This window comes from Culex quinquefasciatus, chromosome 3 (assembly GCF_015732765.1).
Source record: "Culex quinquefasciatus strain JHB chromosome 3, VPISU_Cqui_1.0_pri_paternal, whole genome shotgun sequence".
NCBI classification, from domain to species: Eukaryota; Metazoa; Arthropoda; class Insecta; order Diptera; family Culicidae; genus Culex; species Culex quinquefasciatus.
The window spans coordinates 183,813,072-183,833,652 of NC_051863.1; the positions used below are offsets into that span (position 1 = coordinate 183,813,072).

A 20,581-nucleotide genomic window follows, 5' to 3' on the forward strand; every position below is an offset into this window, starting at 1 on the left:
TGAAAACCACGAAACCCCATGTCAGAACGGTTTTTGCTTGCTTGAAACACCACGAACTCATAGGTTGTTTTGAAAGTTTACCGAGAAATTTACTCTAAACGCACGTTCAAAATCACTTAGTTTTCGTCAAAACCGAACCTACTCAGAAATGAGTAAAGGGGGAACCTGTCAAATTTGAGTAAAATTTCAATAACATCCCCTTCTCGTTTTTTTTTTTTTTTTTTGTAAAAATATGTACACTGTAATCCCGATGGTTTGATACCGATTTTTTTCAAACCATCGGGATCCTTTTTTAGTTTCAATGAAGAATTAGACAAACAAACAAACAATTTTTTGACATTTTAACAGTTTGCCTGCTCTGTTTGTTTGCAGAATTGTCGGCCTGCATACATTTGACTTTGTTTGCAAGTTTGGAAAACTGCCAGATACATAAGAAGTGCGAATTTATTTGTTTGCTTGCCTTAGTCTAATAGCTCCTTGACACTCCTTTCTTATGTGTAAAAATGAAAGTCTTAAAAGCTAATGGTTTTTTTTGTAAAAGTGTGAAAACAAGCATGAAAAAAATAAGTGACTGGAAAAAAGATAGCAAAAAACACACACACAATGGGAGGAGATGTAGAAAATGATGAATACAGTCCAGACTCGATTATCCGAAGTTTCGATTATACGAAGTTCGATTATCCGAAGGTCAAATTTGAATAGTTATTAGTTTTCACAATTTCGTAGTTCTTATAACCTAATAGAGTTTTGGAGTTCCTTTCATCTATGATTTGTACTATATATCATTTTGATGTAATTGGATATTTTAACAATGGAGTTGCCAAGAGAAGGAAAAATTATATATAAAAATAAACCTTCGAAATGATTTGAATAGTTGATTGCCTTAAAAAAAAAATTTCAATATTTTCGGGGGTTTAGTGTAGAATTCTACAACTAACAAATGAAAAAAAAATTCCCTTTTTTTTCAATTGGGTCCTAAAATGAAGCTTTGATTGCTGATATTTTTGTTTACAGCGATAAAGCTTATTTTTCTGAGTACAATGACCCTTTGTACGACCACAAAGAGTTTAAAATGGATTTTTAAATCAATTTTGAAAAATTAACCTCGCGGTCCTTCTTGACAGAAAAGCTCCTACTTGACAGCTCGGTCCAAGGGGACCATAGTTGATCCATCGAAAAAATGTTGTCTTGTCAAATTTTTTTTTGAGTTAAAATGAAAAAAAAGATCAGAAATGGTTTTTAATCGTGTTTTTTACCGTTGTACATAAAAATTGACACAGGGCTTTAGTACCCAATTGTCGACCCAGTAATTTATTCAAACATTCATTGAATTTATCACTAGCGATTAAAATTTCATATAAAATATAATAACATTGAAAATAAAAAAAAATTACAGAATTTATAACACCGCCAATGAAAACATCAAATATTTGTTCAAGCTCTTTTGACAGCACTTGCTGCTCTTGCAGAAAATATTGAGGCAAACATTCATGCAACCAAGCAAGCTGATGTTGCTGTCAGAAGAGAGCGTAGAAAAGTTGATGTTTTCAACGGTGGTGTTATAAATTGTGTAACATTTTAAATTGTGGACGAATCTTTTCGCAGTTGTTCCGTGGAACACGGACTATGAGCTCATGAATTTTTTGAAAAATGCAAAATCGTCAAGGGACTCAAAACTGTCAAAAACCAAAACGCACCGATTATACGGGTTAAATCCTATTTAAAATTCAAAGTCAAATCGCCAAGTTCTGTCGCAACCAATCAAGCTCATATTTGAGAATCGGGCTCAGTACACCTAAAGGATCATGCCCATATAGGCCCGCAAAATTGACCCGTTTTGTTACATTCTAATGTATTTAGATAGGACCTTTTGAAAAAATAAGCGATAACAACAATAATTTTGACCACAACTTTTCATTTTTCACCCACAGTCCGATTACACCGCGAACACCAAACGTCAAAGTTGACAGACGAAGAACACAACTACCTCGCGCAAAAGCAAGCCAAAGAAGAAGCGTAAAATTTCGACAGGTGAAATTTTTCTCTAAGATTTGTCGTCGTGCTAAATCTCGGAATTGGCTGACCTTCCGGTGTTCGCAGGTGGTTCCAGCAATCGAAAAAACGACCCCCAAGCGTGGCCGGACCTGGTAGCGGTGGAATTACTCAGTTTCGAGCGCTGCTTGGCTGCGGAAGACGGTCGGAACTTTTCCATTGCTTCGAGGGGCTCTTTCTGGAACATCACACATAGTCAGTACTGGGTCGGGAAGGAGGAGGTAGGGCGGCAGCGGGCTACGAGGCCAAAGTGATTTGATTTTGTGTGTTATTCAAGCGAGCTGCTTCTGCCGAAGAGGACAAATTTCTGAAGGATAAAAAAAAACTAGTTTCGAGTGGGAGAGTGTGCGTTTGTGTTTGATCCGGTTTTGGCTGGCTGGCTAGGTGGGAAATCAGCAAGGCTTAGCAATGGCACTTCCGGTTGCACCCGTCCGGGGACCGATCATGGCCGTGTAAACATCGCAAAAATAAATTGAAAGCAACAACAACTTCAGGTAAGCTGAGTGTGGAGTGTTTTTGCAAAAGAAACCTTGAACTTTTTTTTCTTCTTGTGTTAATTGTGTAGGATGTCGCATAGAAAAATAATATTTCAAAGAATTCATTTCGCTTGTTAAAGGTAATTGATTGGGTTGATGTTAAAATAATTTTAATTATTATTAGTCTTATGAGCAGGATTGCCAAGTTGCCAGATAAATCGGGGAATGCCAGATTTTCAAGTGTCAGCCAGAATAAGGAGTCATGCTTCTCAGTGACAGATTTTTCACTCTATGCCCATTTTAAATAACTTTTCGATTGAAATGAACGAATTTAATTGAAACAAACAAAAAATGTGTTTTTCTTAAAGAAAATGTAAATTTATCATTTTTGTGTTATTTAATTTGTGTCGGTACTTTGCCAGATTTTCCATATTTTTAGAATATTTACGTACCATTTTTGTATGGACAGCTGCCAAAATTGTATGAAGACTTGTATGGGAGAAGCAATGACACAACATGGCTTCTTTGGTCATTGAAAAGGTCCCCAAAAAGATTGAGCAAAATCAAAGAATATACAACAAATTATTTCCGGAATTCGAGGAGAATCGCTGATATGTTTTGATGTACAAATCAAATAATATAGATTTTTTTATTTTAATGCGACTGAAAATTACAAACGATTAAACAATTTAGTATTCGCTCCTAACTCCATCCAATTTGCTGATTTTCACTATTTAAACAACTAATTTTGCACAACTTTTGATCGAAACTTGCTTGCTCACTTCTTATTGAGCTATTTATCACTCGATTTTAGTTTAAAACGCTTTTAATGAGCTGTAATCGAATGTCAAAGTACTGATATGGCAACATTAGAGGCACGCTGGAATTAGATGCTGTTCCCCTATTGCAAATTCAGAATTGCATTAAAAGTTTGAATCTCAAAACGCAGAATACTGAAGTGAAGAAAACTGAAAGAACGGATTTTTCTTTTGACCAGATTTAAGTAAAACAGAGAAAAAACCTATATCAATAATCATTTATCTAATTTCCGGCAAAAAAAAAATACAGAAATTTAAATTCAAAAAACCGAAATGTTTCAAATATAATGAAATATTGATATATGAAAAATTCAAAAATTAAGAAAATTAGAAATTAATTATTGCAAAAAAAAAATCATAGCTTGCAAATTTTCAAATTCATAAATTTAAGGATTAAAAAAACCCGAAGATTCTGAAATTTAGGAACTTTAAAATTCAAATATACATAAATTCAAAAATAGTCAAATTTAAAAATGAAAGAATTTTAAAATTCTGACATTGTTAATTGAAAAATTATAGAATTTTAAAACTTAATAAATTCAAAATTCAAAGAAATTTAAAATTCGTAAATAAAAAAATCAGAAATTAAAAAATCTCAAATATTAAAATTCAGAAACTCAAAACTTGAAAATTAAAAAAAAATTAACCCAGCAATTTGAAAATTAAAAAAAAACTAATTTCAATAAAATTCATAATCGATTTTCCGAAGACCTTTTTTAAATTTTACTCCGGATAATCGAATCACGACTTTTTATTTTTTTTTCTCAAAATTCTGGAGCAACATTTGAAAAGGGCGCATAAGCATTTTGACAGCTAACTATTTAACAAAACCTGCAGCGTTAGAAGGTAGCCGGGAAGGTCAGCTATTGTTTAACACTTCGAGTTTTGTGAAAAAGTTACTTGTTGTCTTGGAATTTTCAAAAAAGTTTCAGCTGTCAAAATGCTTATCCGCCTTTTTCTCATGTTGCTCCAGAATTTGTGTCTCTGACCTAACAACTATTCCAAATATGCTCCAAAGTTATCTTTTCAGTTTTTTTTTTGTAATTTCTAAACTTTAAAATTTCATCAATTTTCAAATTAAAAAATTTAATTATTTTGGAAATTTTAAAAATCTTAAAATTTAAGAGCATACAACTTAAAAACTTTTAAATTTTAGATATTCTATTGAATTTGCCTTTTTGAATTTTAGAATTTGTACATTTTGATTCTTGAATTTTGAATTATTTAGAATTTTAATCTTTAATGTTTGCTTTGAACATTCTTATCATCAATATTGTTTACATTTTTATTAAAAAATCTATTCAACATATTTAAATGTTAATGTCTACATACAGTCATGCCTCGGTTTAGCACCGCATATGGGGGATGCAAAACCGAGGTGTGCATAACCGAGGCACAGAGCTTATGGGATTTTGGCTATATGGGAGACATTGGCTTTAATCATACGAAAAATCATGCAAACATCTAAAAATATTGTAGTGTTTTGGAATCGTGATGATGTAAGCTATCCTTTAAAATTGTTATTTCATGAAAATTATCACAAAAATGCGTATTTTTCCTGTATTACGAAAATGCATTTTTTTTTCTCTAAAGAAACCAAAAATATATTGATATTGCAATATGCGTATCAAATGATCAGGTTTTTTTCATACATTTTGGATGCTTTAACAATTTTTTTTGAAAATACTCCAAATTTTCACAAAACTACGTCTTTTCGAAAAAAATTTCCGAAAAAATAGTCAAAATTTCCGTTTATACAATGTTGGTATCAAACGATCGGGATTTTTTCAAACATTTCGAATGTAATAACAACATTTTTTGAAAATACTCAAAATTTTCACAAAACTATGTATTTTTGAAAAAAAAAATACTCAAAATTTCCGTTTTTACAATGTGGGTGTCAAACGATCGGGATTTTTTCATACATTTCGAATGTAACAAAATATTTTTTGAAAATACTCAACATTTTCACAAAACTACGTATTTTTGTAAAACTTTTCAAAATTTCTGTTTTTACAGTATGGGTATCAAATAATCGGGATTTTTTATACATTTTGAATGCAATAAAAATTTTTTGAAAATACTCAAAATTTTCACAAAATTACGTATTTTCGAAAAAAATACTCAAAAGTTCCGTTTTCACAACGTGGGTATCAAACGATCGGGATTTTTTCATAAATTTCGAATGCAATAACAATATTTTTAGAATACACTCGAAATTTTCACAAAACTACGTTTTTCGAAAAAATACTCAAAATTTCCGGTTTTACAAAGCTGGTATCAAACGATCGGGATTTTCCATACATTTCGAAAATAATAACAATGTTTTTTTTAAAATACTAAAATTTTTCACAAAATTACGTCTTTTTGAAAAAAAATAATTCAATTGAAACTGAAATTTTGAAAAGTTTTACAAAAATACCTAGTTTGTGAAAATTTTGAGTATTTTCAAAAAATATTGTTATTGCATTCGAAATGTATGAAAAAATCCCGATCGTTTGATACCCACATTGTAAAAACTGAAATTTTGAGTATTTTTTTAGAATATACGTAGTTTTGTGTAAATTTTGAATAACAGATTCCCAAAAAAGTGTCCACGTGGTTTATGGATGGTCTCAAATACGGAATTTCTGTATAAACAAAATGAACAAAAACGCAATCGACAGAAAACGAAACAATGATTCTAATCTAATCTAATCTTATCAGACCCTAGCGCAGCCAATCTTTCGAAGGGATCCTGGAGAGTGCCTTAGGTTAGATGACGCCTAGCACTCTTCTTGTCATTTATTAACATTTGTAGTGCGCCATTGCATTAGAAATGCATTGAAACATCACAAGCGTTAAAGCGGCCAGGCCTACTGCGTAAAGCCGTATCGCAGAGATAACTCGTAATTGGGTTGAGTTTGAACACTGAGTGTTCGAACAACAACACAATTCTGAATCGAAAGAGGAGGAAGAAGCGTGGGGACACACCACCATACGCTCCGAGATTTGGTTGTATTCGTTGGGAGCACCATGCTAAGAAGGTTTGGTACTCCGGGGGACCCTCTGGAATGGGACATTGTATTTCCACGAATGCCCTGGACACTATTTGCCGTGGTTATAGCGCCACAACTCGCTCTCAACAGAAAACGAAACAATGATTGTCTAAAAACTGATCTTTTCCGTAACATTGCAGGTGTTGAAAAGGCGATTTCCGAGCAAGTGTAATCGCGCGCACACGATGGAGGGCGACATCTGCCGGGTGTGCCGCTGCGAGGCCCAATCCGACCGGCCGCTCTTCCATCCGTGCATCTGCACGGGCAGCATCAAGTGGATCCACCAGGACTGCCTGATGCAATGGATGCGCTACTCGCGGAAGGAGTACTGCGAGCTGTGTGGCCACCGGTTCTCGTTTACGCCGATCTACGCCCCGGACATGCCGCGTGTGCTTCCGCTGCGGTACGTCGCCGGGGGCTTGCTGAGTTCGGTGGGGACGGCGGTCAAGTACTGGATTCACTACAGCATGGTGGCGGTCGCGTGGCTGGGCGTGGTTCCGCTGACCGCGTACCGGACGTACCGGTTTTTGTTCTCCGGCTCGATCGACATGCTGCTGACGTTGCCGATCGATATCTTCTCGACGGAAAATATCGCGATCGACGTGTTCCGGGGCTGCTTCGTGGCCATGTGCACGCTGTTTACGTTTGTTGGGCTGGTTTGGCTGCGGGAGCAGATCATACACGGCGGAGGGCCGGATTGGTTGGAACGGGACGATCCTCCGATTGTGGTACCGGTAGCGGCGGCTGCGGCACCTGTTGCCGCGCAAGTGGACCCTAATGGGAACGGTGGTGACAACGGACAAAACGCGGCCCTGGCCGGTGGAGCACAAGACGATGACAACAACAACAATAATAACAACAACAATGACGAGGAGCATAACAACAATAACAACAACAACTTTGTGGACAACAATTTGGTGCAGAATCGGGTGAGTCTCCATTACCCCTTCGTTACGTTGGCACAACTTATCGATGAGCCTGCTTCATCTTTCAGGAAGCTGCAGCAGCGGCGGCCGCACCCGAGCCCGCCCCGGAACCCGCCGAACCGGAACAGCCACCGCTAATATTCCCCCGGAGAGGCCCACAAGAAGCGGCCGAAAACAACGCCCGGATGGACGCGTATCTGCGCGACGCCCGTATCGATCCGGAGCGACCACCACCCCCTCCGCAGGACGCCGACGACGCCGGGGACGCTCCCGAGCCGGAAGTCGTGAACGAACCCGCCGAGGCGGCCGCCGCCGACGAAGCCAACTGGAACCCGATGGAGTGGGAACGGGCCGCCGAGGAGCTGACCTGGGAGCGCCTGCTCGGGCTGGACGGATCGATGGTATTTCTGGAGCACGTGTTCTGGGTCGTGTCCCTCAACACGCTGTTCATCTTCATCTTTGCGTTCTGCCCGTACTCGATCGGAAACTGGCTCGTGCAACTGCTCGGCATCATCAGTCCCGGCAAACCGCTCCTTCACTTCCACGGACTGCTGACCACCCTGCTGGGCTATTGCGTCATCGGAATCACGCTCATCAAGCTGCACGCCATCGCCCGGTTCCTGAGGTGGCGCCGTCAGCGACGAATTCTCGGCCTGTGCTACATCGTGGTAAAAGTTTCGCTTCTTTCGGTGGTTGAAATCGGCGTGCTTCCGTTGGTTTGCGGCTGGTGGTTGGACATTTGCTCGCTGCCTATGTTCGACGCCTCGCTCAAGGACCGGAAAGCGAGCTTCAAGGCGGCCCCCGGGACGTCGCTGTTTATTCACTGGATGTTCGGCATGGTGTACGTGTACTACTTTGCGTCGTTTATCGTGCTGCTGCGGGAGGTGCTGCGGCCGGGGGTGCTCTGGTTCTTGCGGAACTTGAACGATCCGGACTTTAGCCCCATTCAGGTGAGAGATCATATGATTTTGACTTTGAATAACGTCTTTCTGGAAGGTTCTGGGGTGCCACTTTGTTTAAAAATAGTGTCAATCGCCGACGTGAACTTTTAGTACTTAGAATCCCTCGGATGTATAAAATTTTCCACTAAAATTGCACTTCCCGAACACAAATTTTAATCTCAAGTATCTAAATTTATTTGTTTCCTCACCTTACTGAGGAAAGGCTATAAAAACTTTCATGAACTTAATACAAGCTCCTAGACCCACCTTTACGTATACATATCGACTCAGAATCAAAAACTGAACAAATGTCTGTGTGTGTGTTTGGATGTGGATGTGTGCACATAAATATTCTCACTCAATTATCTCAGCACATGCTGAACCGATTTGGACCGTTTTGTTCTCATTCGATTCGTCTTGGGGTCCCATAAGTCCCTATTGGAAATTATGAAGTTTAATAAAGTGCTTTAAAAGTTATGCTTAAAAAAAACATTTTGAAAAAAATCCGGAAGGTCTTACACATTTTTACAAAGACATTCAAAAGTTATGAGCACCTTAACCGAAAGAGCGCGAGGTACTTCAGCTTTATCGACAAGCCCCGCCCTGAAGAACGTTTGGACCAATAGGATTCAAACGTTATTTAGAACTTCCGAACCCTTGTCAAATGGACAAGGACCCAGCGCGTATATTAGTTGATAGTAACAGTATTCCTAATTCCAGTCATAGCTCACCAAGTCGCGAAGGCCTAGTGGTTAGCATTTTTGCTTACCAATCTAAAGGACGGGGGATCGAACCCCGACTCGAGCGGCTTTGATTTTTCGTTCATGTTCAGAGTTTCAAGATTTATATTTCCTATGCTTTCTCATTGGGAGCAGATGAGAATCGAACCCAGGATCATTCGCTTACATAGCGAACACCGAGACCAGTCAGCCACGGCCGCTCCTTGTATCTCGAAGCCGTTGCATCGTATCAAAAAGTGGTCAAAGGTAAACTTGTAGGGAATTGGACGGGCTTTCGGAAAAAAATATACTGAAACAAAAATATACGTCACTTTTATGAGATTTTTTATTTTTAAGTTTAAAAAATAATTTTCAAGGTGATGTCACGATTTTTTTTCGTTCAAATTTTTTGAGGAAATAGCCTAAAATGTTACAAAAAGACTGACGAAAAATGCAGCATGGTATGTCTCTCCTAAGAAATACAAAAATCATTTACTAAAACTGTTTTTTTTAAGTGGTCTAAACGTCAAAATTTTTAAAACTCGATAGTGGGAATCGATTCCCCAGACAATTACATATTAGTCTCCATATTGACCATTGTCCTATTTCCAATCCTTGTAAAGATACAGCGGTTTTAAAAATAAAAATGTTGAAAAAATAGGTTTTTCGGTGGTTTTCGGCAATTTTTATAAGACAGACTTAATTTTTCAGTCTCGTAAATATGTTTACCGAAAAGCTCGTCTAATTTCCCATCACTTGCGTTGTTTTCAGTTTGTTTCGGTTTTCTTTCAAATTCAAATTTGAAACAAGCTTGCGTCTTTCCTGTACCACCACTTATGTATCTTACCATAGCCGGCTGTCCAAGATTTAAAAAAAAAATCATCCGATAACACACTACTCATGTTCGAACCATCTATATTATAGTGAATCCTAACCTCATGCCCATCATACTAATCCCTCAAAGTTACGTGATACTTTGACGCAGCCGATTTATCGGTCTCTACCCGTAATCTTACCAATGGTCATGGCCGGCACCGTTATTGATCAGCATGATAGGGGTATTTGTAAGTTAAGAATTTATGATGGTTGGTTCCTGCTTTTCATCTGTGGTCCACAGAGCAATTCTTGAAGGTCCTGGTCAATAACGGAGTAGAAACTACATTTCCCAGTATACCTAAAGATATTTTTTCGAAAAGATTACAAAATTTCTCACAAGTTCACCCTATAAATATAGCAGATATAAGCGCACAGCATCTAATTCCATCGTGCCTGTAATGTTGTCATATCAGCACTTTGACTTTCAATTACAGCAACTTCAAAATTACTTTCAACTGGCACTGTGCACATATCTTTGCAGACTATTCTGGACGCACCGGATGCGGTAGGTCAACCAGAAGAAAACAAAAAGTTCGGCGCTGAGAACACCCCCTTCAGTTCAACACAAATATCTCCTTGCAAAATTGCTTTCTCCGTCGTTTCGAACCGAAAAAGAAACTCTTTTCTCCTCCCGCCAAACTAACCCTACTTTTTCCCATTTTCAGGAAATGATCCACCTGTCCATCCTGCGGCACGCCCGCCGCCTCGTGGCGTCCGCCATCATCTTCGGCTCGGCCGTCCTGCTGATGCTGTGGGCCCCCATCCAGATCCTCAAGTCGGGTTGGCCCACCTTCCTGCCGTACACGCTGTCGGGCGACTCGGAGGTCAACGAGCTGAGCCTGCAGCTGCTGCTGCTTCAGGTGAGCTTCAAAACCCTTAAGGTGTGATTTTGAGGAAGTAATTTGGATTTCTTTTTCGACCGTAGATCATCCTGCCGGGATTCTTCGAGCAGTCGCACACCCGGATCTGGCTGAAGGGACTCGTTCGGATTTGGTGCAACGTGGTGGCCAAGGTGCTGGGCATCAAGAGCTACCTGCTGGGGACGGAACCGCGACCAAATGAGGACGAGGTGCCGCCACGGGCGCAGCCGGATTTGGGTGCTGGGTTGGCCGCGGCACATCAAGCGATCATGCAAAGGGACGTCCCGGTTGGGTTCCAACCGTACGATCGGCCACCGCTGTTTGCGGTGAGACTTGCTGGTCTGCTGTTGCTGATGTGCGTCAGCTTGGTGATTGGATCGCTCATCACGTTGACCGTTCCGGTGTGGATCGGCCGATATGGAATGGCTCTGTGGTCGATGGGACAGCACATCACTCCGCCGCCGAATGCCGTGGCAACTGGGACGGAAACACCGCCGCGACCACACGAGCTGTACACGGCCGCAATGGGAACGTACCTCTGTTGGATCATCTCGCGAGGTATCGCGCTAGCGGTCAATCTCTTCCCCCAGGGTCGTGCCGTCGTGATGGAACGTGTCCGTCACTGGATCTCCGTCGGAGCTTCGTACGCCATGGCCGTCATCATGTTCGTGCTCATGCTCGGCGTGATTCCGCTCATGTTTGGTCTGCTGCTGGAACTGGTAGTCGTAGTCCCGCTGCGTGTCCCCCTCGAACAAACCCCCGTACTCTTCCTCTGGCAGGACTGGGCGCTGGGCGTTCTCTACACCAAAATCGCAACCGCCCTCACCCTCATGGGCCCCGACTGGACACTGCGGCGTGCCATCGAGCAAGCGTACCGCGACGGACTCCGCGACATGAACCTCAAGTTCATCATCCGGGAGCTGGGCGCCCCCGTCATCACCTGCTTCGGCCTGGCCCTGGCCATCCCGTACGCCCTCGCGCACTCCATCCTACCGATCTTCTTCACCAACCAGGTGACGCGAATCCTGATCGCGCGCCAAATCTATCCCTTCTTTCTGCTTATCGCGTTTATCATCGCGATCATCGTGCTCCAGATCCGGCAGTTCCGCAAGCTGTACGTGGCGATCAAGAACGACAAGTACCTGGTCGGTCAGCGGCTCGTCAACTACGACCACCAGCGCAAGAAACGCACGGAAGCGGCCGCGGCGGCAGCAGCAGCAGCAGCCGCAGCCGCCGCAGCACAACAAGCCGCCGACGGTCCCGCAGCCCAAGTTGTACAGTAATCGGGATGGACGAGAGCTAGAGAGAGAGAGAGAGGACACTACCAAATAGACACACATGTAAAACAATCACAGCGCGGGACGCCGCAATCGTGGCAGATTCCCTTTGAATTTCCAAGCGAAATTTACGTGTGGACCCTGCTGGGACATTAGAAGGTGAGTTTTGCGTTTAGATTACTTGTTCCGAGACTTGAACTCGGTCATATGTATTTATAAATGATGAAATCCAGTCTAAAAACCGCCAAAATTATTGTCTTTGAGAAAAGCGAAGTAGTTTTTATCGGTTTTGCCTACTTCACCTTACTGAAGAAAAACTAAAGTTCACAATTCGACTTGCTAGACCCAGTATCACGTATGCGTACCGACTCAGAATAAAATTTTGAGCAAATGTCTGTGTTGGTGTAGGGATGTAAAAAATGGTCTCATTCGATCCGTCTTTGGGTTCCATAAGTCCCAATTGAAAATTATGATGTTAAGTAAGACACTTCAAAAGTTATGCTTAAAAATGATTTTGGCCTAAGCCCGGAAGTTTGTAAAAAGGGTATTTTTGCAGAAAAAAAATCAAACCCTAAATCTGTATTTCTCATGATTCTAGATTTCTATGTACCCTTTGAAAAAGTAGGCGAGATTTTTATGTTTCCAACATGCTTAAAAGATTTATGATCTGACCCCTGTCAAAATTAATGATCAGTCAAGTGATAATCATTTTTTTTTTTTCGAAGCGAAATTACTTCTTGTAAATTTCAATTAATAAATCGTTTGTGCACAATAAAGGAGGAGGACTGTGGCAAACAAACAAACAAACTCTAGCTGTCAACTTTGGCACCAGAACAAAAGGGAGCTGTTAATTACGGTGCCAGCACAAAAGAACAGCTGTTCGTTAAGGAACCAAAACGAAGCTACTGCGCACTGTAAAACAAGTACAAAAACTGCAGGCATAAAAAGAAAAAACAAGTAAATATTGTTTTTATGTAAAATTTTACCGCAATGTACGTTTAAAAGTTAGTTTATGTTTTTATTAAGCACACATCGGGCCGATGACCTCATTTAATGTTGTACTTTTATCACATGAAACGTTTAACTTAACTACTGTGTAATTTGACTTTTACTACATACATACCATACCAAACAGCTTAGAACACCATACGCGGTGCCCGTGCTGTATCAAGAAGGTTGTTCCATGTTGCTCGGTTCTGGGCTGCAGCTCGCCAGTCTCCTAGGTTGCAGATCTTTCTTAGGTCCGCCTCGATCTGATTACCCCATCGTGCACGCTGCGCTCCTGCTCTTCGGCCAGTGCCGCCATCCGGTCGCGCGCGGTCAAAGAGCATCCTGACAGGATGGTCTTCATCCATCCTCGCGACATGGCCGGCCCACCTGAGCCTCCCGATTCTCGCCAGGGTGACGATGGTCGGTTCTCCCAGCAGCGCGTGCAGTTCGTGGTTCATGCGCCTTCGCCACTCGTTCTGAGCTGTACGTACTCCACCGTAGATCGTTCGCAGCACCTTCCGTTCAAAAACTCCAAGGGCTCGTTCGTCCTCTTGCCGCAGCGTCCAGGTCTCGTGGCCATAGAGGGCAACCGGTCTAATCAGTGTCTTGTACAGGGTCAGCTTCGTGGCACGTTGCACTCGATCAGATGTCAAGGTTTTCCGTAATCCAAAGTAGGCGCGATTCGCGGAGTGGATACGAGTCCGGATCTCTAAGCTGGTGTCGTTGTCGGCCGTTACCAGCGATCCCAAGTACACGAATTCGCTCACCTCCTCCAGCACATCGCCATCCACAGCTAGAGGGGTGAGTCTTGGGGGGTCAACGTCCTTTGAGCCCCTCCCTTTCATGTACTTTGTTTTCGTCGTATTCATGGCCAATCCAATTCGTCCTGCTTGCGTCTTTAAGGCGGTGTAAACCCTTTTCACCGTCTCTAGGTCTCTCGCTATAATATCAATGTCGTCCGCATAAGCAAGAAGTTGGACTGTCCTGTTGCAAATCGTGCCTCTCGTGTCTATACCCGCTCTTCGCACAACTCCCAAGTCCGATGTTGAACAGCGCATTGGATAAGCCGTCACCTTGTCGTAACCCTTGATGCGATTGGAAGGGGTCCGCTAGCTCCCTGCCACTCGCACGTGACACATCACACGATCCAAGGTAGCCTTGATCAGCCGAGTCAGTTTGTCCGGAAATCCGTTCTCGTGCATGATCTGCCATAGCTGTTCGCGGTCGACTGTATCGTACGCTGCCTTGAAATCGATGAAGATGTGATGTGTGGGCACGTTGTACTCACGGCATTTCTCGAGGATCTGCCGGAGCGAGAAAATTTGGTCCGTGGTGGCCCGAGCGCCAGTAAACCCCGCTTGATAGGGGCCCACGAACCTCCGTGCGTACTGTGTCAGCAGACGGCAGAGGATCTGGGAGAGGATTTTATAGGCCGCGTTGATAAGCGTGATACCGCGGTAGTTGCCGCAGTCCAGCTTATCGCCCTTTTTGTAGATGGGGCACACGACACCATCCATCCATTCTGCTGGTAGTTTCTCCTCCCTCCAGATCATAGAAATCACCAAGTGGATCGCCCTCGCCAACTGCTCTCCTCCATATTTGAAGAGCTCACCGGGTAACCGATCTTTACCGGCGGCCCTGTTGTTCTTCAGCTGCCTGATCTCCTTCTTCACCGTCTCCAGATCAGGTGCCGGGAACTGTTCGTCGGCAGCGGGCGGTCCAAGTTGGGCTTCAAAGCCGTCTCCATGCGCTACATCGCCGTTGAGGTGCTCGTTGAAGAACTGCTGCCACCTGTTCAACACCTCGCCTTTGTCCATAAGAAGGTTTCCCTCGGCGTCCCGACAAGTGTTGGCTTGCGGCGCATAGCCTTTGCGGGACCGGTTAACTTTCTCGTAGAACTTACGCGTCTCGTTCTGCCGGAACAGCTGCTCCATTTCGGCGCGATCGCGATCTTCCAGCTGGCGCTTCTTGAGCTTGAAGACCGTTCTCTGCTGTTTCAGCGCTTGTTTGTATCTGGCCACGTTCTCATCAGTTGCAGCTCTCAGCTTCACCGCATAAGCTGCTTTCTTCTCGTCAAGTAGCCGCTGGCACTCCTCGTCGAACCAGCGCTGCTTTCCAACTCGGACCGTACTACCTAGCGCGGCTTCAGCGGCACTGCCGATGGCCGAGCATATTCTGCTCCATCCATCGTTGAGCGAGGCAGCGCCGAGTTCCTCCTCCGTTGGCAGGCTCGCTTCCAGCTGCTGCACGTAGTGCTGAGCCGCAGCCGTGTCCTGCAGCCGCTCGGTGTTGAACGGCGGTGGGAGCCGGCTCCGTCGTCGGTGATACGTCGTCGACAGTTTTGAGTGCATGCTTGCACCCACCAGGTAGTGGTCCGAGTGGATGTCCGCACCGCGGTACGTGCGGATGTTCCGTATGTCCGAGAAGAATCGGCCGTCGATGAGGACGTGGTCGATTTGTGTTTTTGTTCGTTGGTTAGGCGATGTCCAGGTGACTTTGTGGATGTCTTTCCGGGGGAAGAATGTGCTCCGTACCACCATACCGCGGGAGGCTGCGAAGTTGATGCACCGCTGGCCGTTGTCGTTCGTGACGGTGTGCAGGCTGTTCGGCCCGATCACCGGCTTGTACATCTCCTCCCTTCCTATGCGGGCGTTCATATCTCCGATGACGATCTTGACGTCCCTCTGCGGGCAGCTGTCGAACTTCTGCTCCAGCTTCGCGTAGAACGCTTCCTTCTCGGCATCGGATGATTCCTCGTGTGGGCAATGTACGTTGAAGATGTGATAGTTGAAGAAACGGCCTTTAATCCTCAATCTACACATCCGGTCGTCGATCGGTTCCCAATCTATCACACGACTCCGCATCTTGCCCAACACTATGAAGCCGGTTCCCAGCTTGTTTTCGGCTCCGCCGCTCTGGTACATGGTGAGCTCCAAAGCATCATCCTCCCACATCTTCGCTCCCTTCCAGCACATCTCTTGCAGCGCTACAACATCGAAGTTGCGGGGTTTGAGCTCGTTCGACAGAGCGTACTCATACCCATCGAAACGTAGCGATCTGCAGTTCCATGTTCCGAGTTTCCAATCGGTGTCCTTTTCGTGCCTAGGTCTATGCCGTTTGTTCCGGATCCTTATTCCTTCTTGATTGTTCGTAATGGTTTTGATTTCGGTATGCAGCCGGATTGGGGCTGCGATACCTAGTCTCGGGGTGGGGCTGCCACCTTGAAGCTACCGAGACCCAGCTCCGGTTTTCTCTCGACACCGTAACGGGGGCCTTTCTCTCGAGGCCTAACGGTATAGCTACACCCTCCGAAGAGGATGGAGCCCCCCTTCCCTGTCAGCATACTACCATAGTTCCCACCGGGGTTGGTTACCCGATCTCTCCAATGGTTACTAGTATCCCGGCTAGCGCCGCGGGGAGGCCAGGGTATCGGAGTTACTGGACAAGAGGCTAATGGACCACTTGGTGGGTCTATTTTATTCCTGCGGTACTCGAAGTACCTATGGTACGCCATGTCCAGTCGTTCGCCAACTTGACTTTTACTACAGCAATTCTTATAACAATAATTGAATTATAGAAAATTTGCAGAAAAGCTAAAATACACATGTAGCAACCTATGAAATAGCGCAAACCTATGATTTTTTGAAAAAATGTTTTTTCCTTCATAATCAACATTTTTATAAAACTTATGCCGGATTCGGATGAGAAAATTATTTTTATTTTCTTTGAGAAAACTGTAAATTTAGAAAAAGATAGGAATTTGGACTATTTGGCAAGAAAGTATGTCAAAAATCAATAAAAAATGTTGAGTATACGTTAACACATCTGTTATCAACAGTTATATAACAGTTTATTTCATTGATGTATGCGGGGAAACTCATTTTTTCGTGTTCCAAAACATGTTTTTTTTTTTAAAGAAAAAGGTCACAAATTTTTGCGCGCCCAAAAAATGATGTTCATTATTTTAAGGCAAATTTTTTTTCTTGTCTTTTGCAACCAGTTTCATTAAGATTGATGCAGGGAACCATGAGAAGTAAGCGATTTTGTTTTTCAATCCAGCAGAAAGGAATACGATTTTTGGCAAGTAACCTCATTTTTGCGCCACCTACATTTGAAACACAGGCGCGCTGCAAAACCTCAATTATAAAAAAAATAGTTTTCACTGTGCACTGTTTGCGCGCGTTATCAATCTCTATCACCCAAGTTGGCGGACTTTAGTATCCTCCTGGTCAAGTAGGAACTTTTCTTTCAAGAAGGACCGCGAAGTATTTTTTTTAAATTGATTTAAAATTCAATTTTAAATCCATCGCGCTCGAACAAAGGGTCATTATTGTTCTCAGAAAAATAAGCTTTATCGTTGTGAACAATTATATCTCAAATTTAAGCTTAATTTTAGGACCCACTCGAAAACAAAATTCACAGGAAAAACTCAATTTTCTTCAAACATAATTACAGTTATTATTTTACATTAAAATACCGTTTTTCCTCTTATTTTTCTTTGAAATTTGGCATAATTTTTTTAAGACACAAAAGCTGAACATTTTTTTGCAATGGGCCATCCTTTTCGAACTTGAACATAATTTTCCCATCATAACATTATTTTGAATAGTTTCGAGAATGAAAAAAAAGTATTTAATTAATTTTCAAGCTTTTGAATGAAAAAAAAAAATATTTAAAATTTAGTTTGGCCGTTGCAAATATTTTTCAAAGCTTCTGTCTTTTTTTTTTTTTTTTTTCAGTGAAATTCTAATGTACAGAAACGCAAAAAAAAAATCGCAAAAAATGAAATGTTCGTTAACACTTAGATATTGTGGAAACTAATGATGGCAAAACAACCGGACAGATGTGTAATGCATTTTAAAACACTTTTTTCATTAAAATGTTGAACCCGAAACGAAACTATTGGCACTACGCCCCCGGGGCATGGCCTTCCTCTAACGTGGGATTTCTGCTCCAGCGCCTCTGACGAGACAGGAGAAACCGGGACCGACGTTTTACTTCACCATCCGATAGAAGCTCAGTGGATAAGGCGGGAATCGAACCCGCGTCTCATAGCATCATCGGGATCGACAGCCGAAGCCGCTACCCCTGCGCCACGAGACCCAGGGCTCGTAATTTCAATTTTTAGACTTTTTTTTTTATTTTTTTGCCCTCCTCTACTCGCATTGGTCAGAGTCGAGGGACATAAACTTCAGGCCTTAAGTTTTTTTCTGATAACTGACATTTCATTATTATAGAATTGAAGCGAATTAAAACAAAAATAGCAAAACTATTATGAATATATTTAGTTTGACATTATTCTGTTAACCTAGTCTAATCAAAACTTGGTGAAAATCTAATAATTTGTAAAAATCATAATCATTTGATTTTTGGTGATTTTTTTAGTAAAAGGTATTTTATCATATACTTCTTGTATACTATTTTTATACTCACAAGTATATAAGCTGATTTCTTTTCATCGGATTGTTAATAACTCATCAGGATCAACTCGGAACTCCTTGCACCCTTCGACAAATTTGTAGGAAGTTGAATTTCCTACAAGAATCTCACACTTGAGCAAAAGTGAGCGAGACCTGCGCCACCTGCTGCCAAAATTCTGAAGCGATGTTTTTTCCCATATATTTTCACGGTTTTCTCCACTTCAACGAAGAAAAGCGACCCCTCAACTTTAACGTGAAGACTTCCATCATTGTCTTGATTTTTCATTCAAAGATATAAATTTTGCGCCGCTTTCAATATTTTGACAAAATTCCTTCAACAAGTTGTTTAGAATAGTGCCCTACACATTTTGATTCCTTTTGGTAACGATTATCCAATTCCTTGTTAAGTTAAGGAAATCGTCATTAATCAATGATTGCCAACTAGGACGTCAATGACTGTTCCACAAAATTATATAAATTTTGAAGCACAATTGATTTAGATCAAAAATTCCTTCAGTGGCTTCAAAAAGGCAACAACCGGCACATGCTGATTCCTTTTGGTGCTGAAATTTGTTGAATTGAATTTAATACAGAATATTTTGTAGTGATGATCATTTTTCTTCGAAAATGATCAACGGCTTCACCTTAACCGATTTGATTCAAAATTGACACACCCAAAGTTAAAGAACGAGGGGATAGTCCTCACGAAAAGAAACGTGAGGAAAGTTCTATATTGCGAGAGTATAGTCCTCTCGCGTGTTCATTCGTTCATTGGAACAGTTCATCCTATGAGTGGCTTATATGGACAAACGACCGCCACTTAGTCACCGAACCATGGTGGCCCATGCGGCAAAGGCACGGTTCAATATGCCAAAGGTCTTGGGTTCGAGTCTCGGTACCGGTACTTTTTTTTTTGATAGATGAACTTTTTTGGAAAATGAACCATGAGTAAAGTACTCTCGGTAATTTCGGGATTTATCCTCTCCGTCCGCACACAGTACCATTTTACTACCGAATCTTGCTCTTTATCCTCTCGTATGCCGATGCCCAGTTCTGGGTGCACAGTTACTTGTTTTTGCCGTAAGAATCTAGCCAGTCACCCTTCTGGAATAGTCTATTACCTAAAATATAATCTAACATAGACGATGAAGGCAAAAAGTCTTAGAGTTAGATTACGCCCCACTTTGCTTGTCATTATTGAAATAACTGCAGTACATCCGAGAACACCCGAAAAAATAACACAAAAATTAAAGCGGCCAGCCCTACTGTGTAATGTTCACCACAGAGAGGATTCTGTGATCGGATCACATTATTATCGGATCACATACCGTACCAAACGCTCCATTTTGTAATTTCAAAAGTGTTATGATCAGCGATCAAAACCCGATTTGCTTTTGAATTTTAATATTTTTTTCTTAAAACTTTGATCTTCTTTTTTTCAGATATTACAACCAACGGGGCAGCAGCAGCCCAGTCTCACGAACCGAATGCATGCAGTGAAAGCAGTAATTGCGCATCCAAAAAGGGAATTTTTGTGTTTGTTGTATCTTTAGTTTATTTTCTACGGTAATTTTAACGTGGGAATCGTGTCTTTTCGCGTGAAGCAAAAAGAAAGAAAACAAACAAGAAAATAAAAGAAGAAGAAAACCAAGCAAATCAAATCAGCAAAATAAATCTGAAGATACACTGTTGTTATAGTAGTAATAATTAGTGAGTTTAAACACATTAATATATGAATTAATGGAGCTGAGGGGTTAAAGTGGGAGGGACCGTAGGGAGGGAGAGACTAGCGAGTAAGGTATTTATAAAGTAAGTAAACAAAATGCAAGCGATATCTTTTTCGAAACACTTGAATGAAGATTGACGCTAGGGCAAATCATATGTGGAAGAAGGTCTATCCGAAAACGTTGTTGTTTTTAATTTGAATCATTTTACGTTCACTTTTGGTTTATGTGCTGTAAATTTTAATCACCTTGAAAGTGACGGGGCGTTTAGGCAAAAGGGCTCGAAAGGTGCGGCCCGTAGCAAAGATTAACCCTTCCTTCCTTCTACCCTCTCTTTCAATTTAGACTATATTTGCAAAGAACTAACACAAAAATACTAAACGAAACAGAAGAACTGAATCAAAATAGACAGAGTAAAATTTAGAATTGATGCGTTTGATTAATTTTTCGAAGCAATCCGAAGG

The 20,581-nt window shown here is 41.9% G+C and overlaps 1 protein-coding gene across 3 annotated transcripts; it reads left to right on the plus strand.

The window, feature by feature from the left end:
* The first annotated feature begins 1,941 nt into the window (after positions 1 to 1,941).
* On the plus strand, positions 1,942 to 20,543 carry LOC6035323 (E3 ubiquitin-protein ligase MARCHF6). 3 transcript variants are annotated; one of them, XM_038264428.1, is made up of 7 exons: positions 1,942 to 2,031; positions 2,101 to 2,546; positions 6,525 to 7,313; positions 7,379 to 8,260; positions 10,512 to 10,706; positions 10,772 to 12,142; positions 19,836 to 20,543. In XM_038264428.1, exons 3-6 carry the CDS (start codon positions 6,570 to 6,572, stop codon positions 11,987 to 11,989), a joined length of 3,039 nt encoding a protein of 1,012 aa, XP_038120356.1. In that variant the 5' UTR covers positions 1,942 to 2,031; positions 2,101 to 2,546; positions 6,525 to 6,569; the 3' UTR covers positions 11,990 to 12,142; positions 19,836 to 20,543. The 3 variants fall into 3 exon arrangements, with proteins under 3 accessions (XP_038120356.1, XP_038120357.1, XP_038120355.1); XM_038264429.1 differs by having other exon boundaries at positions 1,985 to 2,273; positions 2,330 to 2,546; XM_038264427.1 differs by having other exon boundaries at positions 1,985 to 2,546.
* Positions 20,544 to 20,581: the final 38 nt, after the last annotated feature.

Excerpts from the sequence above, each read along its gene's own strand:
- LOC6035323 (XM_038264428.1), top strand. The coding sequence starts at position 6,570 with ATGGAGGGCGACATCTGCCGGGTGTGCCGCTGCGAGGCCCAATCCGAC. Across the intron at positions 8,261-10,511 it reads CGGACTTTAGCCCCATTCAG|GAAATGATCCACCTGTCCAT; the intron begins GTGAGAGATCAT and ends TCCCATTTTCAG. Across the intron at positions 10,707-10,771 it reads TGCAGCTGCTGCTGCTTCAG|ATCATCCTGCCGGGATTCTT; the intron begins GTGAGCTTCAAA and ends TTTCGACCGTAG.